The sequence below is a fragment of the Nematolebias whitei genome, chromosome 10 (genome assembly GCF_014905685.2).
Source record: "Nematolebias whitei isolate Nwh7 chromosome 10, NemWhi1, whole genome shotgun sequence".
NCBI lineage: Eukaryota > Metazoa > Chordata > Actinopteri > Cyprinodontiformes > Rivulidae > Nematolebias > Nematolebias whitei.
This window is the reverse complement of record NC_056507.1, coordinates 9,424,845-9,430,151: the sequence shown is the minus strand read 5'-3', so window position 1 is coordinate 9,430,151 and position 5,307 is coordinate 9,424,845. Positions and strand designations below refer to the sequence as shown.

The following is a 5,307-nucleotide window of genomic DNA, read 5'->3' as shown; positions in this document are numbered from 1 at the left end:
TCTGTGGTACACACTGCAGGTACACTCTGTGGTACACACTGCAGGTACATTCTGTGGTACACACTGCAGGTACACTCTGTGGTACACACTGCAGGTACACTCTGTGGTACACACTGCAGGTACACCCTGTGCTACACAGTGGAGGTGCACACTGTCAGCCCAGTACACACTGCATGAACACACTGCAGGTACACGCTGTACGTACACTCAGTGGTACACACTGCAGGTACACTCTGTGGTACATTCTGCAAGTGTACACTGTGTGCACGGTACACACTGCATGAGCACACAGCAGGTACACACTTTGGGTACACACTACTGGAAAAATATGTTATTTAAGCTTCTCTTCACATGTAAACAATGAGCAGTTCAAGGATCTCTCAGAACGTGGGAAATTACATACACGTTCTACAGAAGAACTATTGCCCCACTTACCCCCCGATTCTCCCTGGGTGGCACCACAGGGATCTGGTCCACGGTGAAGGTGTCTAGAGAACTGGTGTAATTAGGAGCAGGATGGAGTCCACACCTCGCCTCCAACCTTGGAGGTGTGGAAATGGGTGGGTGGGGGTTTATGGTGAGGGGGCTGTCAGTCTGAGCGGCAGCTCTTTGTTGGCAGCAGCGATTTGCATCAGTTGTTTTTCTGGCTCTGAGAGTTCGTGAGGCGTGGAGGGGAAGAATCCCTCGCCGTCTGATTTTCCATGTGTGAATATCAATTTGAAACGTGCGCTGAAAGGAAACGTGCACGCTCGTTGACTGACAACAGAAGCATGTTTCAGGTCTGCACTGCATTCAGAATATTACAATAAGTTTGCAACAAAATGCATATATGTTCAGTCTGTCGTCTTTAAACAAGCCAAAAATTTTCCTGTTTTCTTTTTACTGTTCGTCAGACCCACAGAACCGGGCGCAGACCTACAGAACCGGGTCCAGACCCACAGAACCGGGCGCAGACCTATACAGAACCAGCTACAGACCCACTGATGAATTCTGGGTAACTGAGGTTGTGTGTTTGTTTGTGGCTGCTTTCAGGCCCAGTTCTTCATGTTTGAGTCTCACAACTCAAGTTCACGAGGTGGATGTATGACTGAGGAACCATGACGTGGTTTTTAACTTGTGGATCAGAACCAGCAGTTCAGAACCTCCCTTTTAAACCATCTGCAAACACAGAAGCTTAAGACTACGTCTCATTTGGACCTTCAGGAGGTTCTGGTTCTTATGGGGTTGACTCACTGTGTGAGCTGATTAGTGTCTGAACGATGTCTTGGTGTCCGTGGATGGAGGCCAGATGAAGTGCGGTGTAACCCTGAAATAAAACAGAGATGCGTTTTATTTAATCTTTTCACAAAGACTCATCTGCGAGCACTAAGAATTTATTTACAAACTCTGGATACGTCCCTAAAATCTAAATATCGACTAATTTCTGAGCTTTCTTTCCTGTTTTACTTCTTGGTTTAATTTTTCAAAGCGCTCCGTCAGATTGAAGCGTCCTGCAGACACACAGATGGACTTTAAACACCACGACCAGTCAGACTTCTTCAAACCATCGGGTTTCATGACTCCTACAGAACCAGAAGCAGGTCAGGTTCAGAGAACGGCCTTAAATGGAAACAGAACTGAACAGAACACCGCCTCAGGTGAAAAGACAAACCATGTAAATTTTATAGGAACTGTCTCTTTTCAAGGACGCTGCTGACGTTTTTCCTGCAGCAACAGAAAGAAAACCACAGCTGAAAGTTAATGTGGATTGTTTTATAATTTAGACTTTCTTTCTCACGCGAGGCAAAATCTGAGACAAAATAAAAAAACATAAGAAAAACAATCCAAAGTGATTCAAAAGGCTCAACACCTACGACTAAAGGACAGGCATGGGAGTCTGGTCGCCTCAGGAGTTGATTCTGATTCAGGGGCTTGACCTGAACTAAATCCAGAGGAGAAACTCTCAGACCTAAAACACATTACGATAATTATTCTGCTCAACAACTGTAGAATAAAAGTGTTTTTATTCAAAGAAACTAAATGAGCAAAGACAAAAGTAAAACTCATACATGAGATCCTGTGGCGCTGGAAAATGTCCGACCCGCTGCCTTCAGTGTTGTAGACTTTTGTTTTTGGTCCTGAAAGACTTCTTCAGTCTTCTTCAGTCCGATTGAAGAAGACTGAAGAAGTCTTTCGGATGAAAGACGAAACGTTTCAACAATTTTTATTTTTTTAAATCCGTCCAGAGGATCTGACTTAACTTTGTTAGGTTGTTTGTCTCGTTTGGCTCTATGTGTCCCTGCGATGGACTGGAGACCTGTCCAGAGTGTCCCTGTGATGGACTGGAGACCTGTCCTGGGGTACCCCGCCTCTCACACAGGGATAGCTGGACATGGACACCAGTGACCCCCGTGACCCGAAAAGGAAGAAGCGGGTAAAGATAATGGATGGAGATGGATGGATGGATGGAGATGGATGTTGTCATCAGGCACTTTGTCTCGGATGTGTGAGGGCTGTAGTTTGTTTCACACGGTTTAGCAGAAATGTGGATGGAAGCGTGACTTACCCCCTTCAGACAGATCAGACAAACGCAGAGTTAAACAGAAGCGTCCGCAGAGATTTGTGGAGCTAAACGTTTACAAACTCACATGCTGTTGTAGAGACGACGTCATCAAGAAGACGATGAAGAGGAGGAAAGAATAAAAAACACGACTTCACCTTTTTGGGAAAAGGAAAACATTTCAAACTTCAAACATTTATTTTACAGAGAAGCCACTTTATGATCAAACTGAGGAAAACTGATCAAAGTTCATTTTTACTTTGGACCTGTCAGAACCTTCAGGGGTGAGATAGCCCCGCCCACTAACCTTAACCCTCTCCACATGTCAAGCTCAAGAGCCACGGGCCAAATCTGGTCCCCCAAGATGATAATTTAAACGTAAAATATCGTATCTCTTCTAAATTTTTCTTTAAAAAAAAGAATAAATAAAAAAAGATAAATACATAATTTACTATAGACTTCTCTTGCCAGCTGGTTAACTTTGAAGCCAGAAAGACGGTTGGATCATTCTGTCATTATTGATTCTGATGTGGAAAGAGTAACAGAACATTGAGTGGCAGCTCAAACTCTTGTTCATGAACCTGCATCCAATAAATTACATCAGGTATCTGATTAGTTAAAATCAGCTGCAGTGGTGGGATGTAACGAAGTACAAAACTGTACTTAAGTACATTTTTCATGTATCTGTACTTTATTTAGTAGAGTTAAACATGGGTACTTTGTCTAATGCTCCTTTTATAAAACAGACAACTTTTACTTAAACGTGTTTACTGCAGTTAAAATGACACATTGGTTTTGCTTTGTGTCAAATAAAAACTTTCAAAGGTATAATCATTCCTCTTTCTTATTTTGCTTAATGGCATTTAACTCTGCACGCCATCCCTGAAATTCTGATGCACAGAATCACAAGTCCAAGTGTGAACTGTGTCACAGAGTAAACACAATAAAAACATGTATTATCTGCAGCATTGTTCATTAAAATGGCTCAACACTATTAATGTATTACAGAAAATATACATACAGGCACACTTAATGATGTTGTAGACCATTACATTGGGTAATACATTCAGCAAGTACTTTTACTTTTAATACTTTAAGTATTTTTAAATGCAAGTGCTTACTTACTTTTACTTAAGTAAAAGTGTTAACGTGGTACTTCTACTTTTACTAGAATACATTTTTGTCTGTTTATTTGGCTCCTTTTTGTAACCGAGTTCGACACCTCTAGCTGCTTCTTCTTCCTTTAACGGACTTTCTTTGTAAATGATTGATTTTTGATTTGCCGGCTGCTCTGCTGAGGCTGTTGGATCAGAACCATTACCTCCTTAACGATCAGCTCGTTTTGTGATCATGGAGCCAATGAGGGACTCATCTGGAGGGACTTAAACATTAACTCCTGTGACCACACCATCATCATCATCCTCCTCCTCCTCACTGCCAGCAGCACGAGGAGAGGCAGCAGATTAACGCTCTTAATCCTGCAGGCCTGTGGCGCTCTAACGATGTGTAGGTTAAAGATGCAGACTGATGAGGAGCTCAAATAAACTTCAAGCTTTTATTTAAATAACCAAAACAAATCAAAGCTGCCATGGCAGCAAAACTCACAGGAGGAATCAGGTCCAACAACGCAGAGCTCAAATAACAGGTGAGAGAATGAAAACTGGAAAACTGACTGAGGGGCTGCAGCTGGGATGGAGACAGGTGTGAATGGGCGGGCGGGGAAGAAGATGGTGAAACTGAGGAATTAATTTAACATAAAAGGAGCAATAAAACTAAAATCTAACCATTTTCAGTAGTGAAGCCAGAGTTAGTTCAAAGATAATCCAGATAACCATAAGATTGCAGGGATATGCAGGACGTACAGGTGAACAAACACACGTCATCATATCTGAGGCCGTGTTGATTTTGTTTTTGATTAATTTTATTTGTTGTCATTTTAGTTTTCTCGTTGCGTTTTCCTGTGGGATGTTGTGTTGTGACCCTCTGGGCCACCGTAGTGTGAGGATGAACATAACCTTAAATAAAACAGATGTTTTACTCCTACGAGGAAACCAGCCCTCAGCTGTTTGTGGAGCGGATCGGGTCTGTGAACTTCACACCCCAAGGGTTCACTTGAAGGTAAAACTTGTCAGGAATCCCAGCAGATCAGTTCAGAGTTAGAAAGGAGCTGAGAGAAATGAATTTGTAATGAAAAAGTCTCGACAGGCTTCACAGGATGAGTGTGAGTGCAGTGATGTTGAAAGAGGAAACAGAGGCTTTTATTTTGGTGGTACAAGTTGATCAATGGTCATCTCTGAGATAGATGAAGTTTTTTTTAAGTTTTTACATTCATGTTTTTTTCCTGATACCCCTGAACGCAACATTTTAAACTTGAACCTCCCTGACTGTCTAAGAAAAACAGAATATGAACTTTAAATCAGTTTATTTCACTTTTTGACTGAATCATTCAAACATTTTTATAAAAATGTTTCACTCCAGCTTCAGAAAAACCAAAACATAATTTGAAGTAAAGATTGAATAAGTTTGTGTTTGTAGCTGCAGACAGGTGTGTATTTGGTGGTAAAGACGGTCATTAACTCCCACAACCATCCCCCACCCCCACCTCCTCACCGATCTGATGTTGATGTCGGCTCCAGAGCGAAGCATCATCTCCACAACATCCTGACGGCCCTGCTTAGCTGCCCAGTGGAGAGCTGTCTGAACACACACAAACACACACTGAACACGAGCACACACACATGCGCAGCACAGATATATACACACCTGCA

At 42.3% G+C, this 5,307-nt stretch overlaps 1 protein-coding gene across 1 annotated transcript in view; it reads right to left on the bottom strand.

Moving 5' to 3' along the window:
- Positions 1-5,307, bottom strand: part of LOC119415947 (ankyrin repeat domain-containing protein SOWAHC) — a gene marked incomplete in the record, with an annotated part of 15,137 nt that overhangs the window by 2,213 nt on the left and 7,617 nt on the right. The window contains 4 exon segments of the mRNA XM_037683116.1: positions 1,234-1,306; positions 2,546-2,548; positions 2,628-2,630; positions 5,150-5,236. Of these exon segments, the coding sequence (XP_037539044.1) occupies positions 1,234-1,306; positions 2,546-2,548; positions 2,628-2,630; positions 5,150-5,236 (166 nt within the window).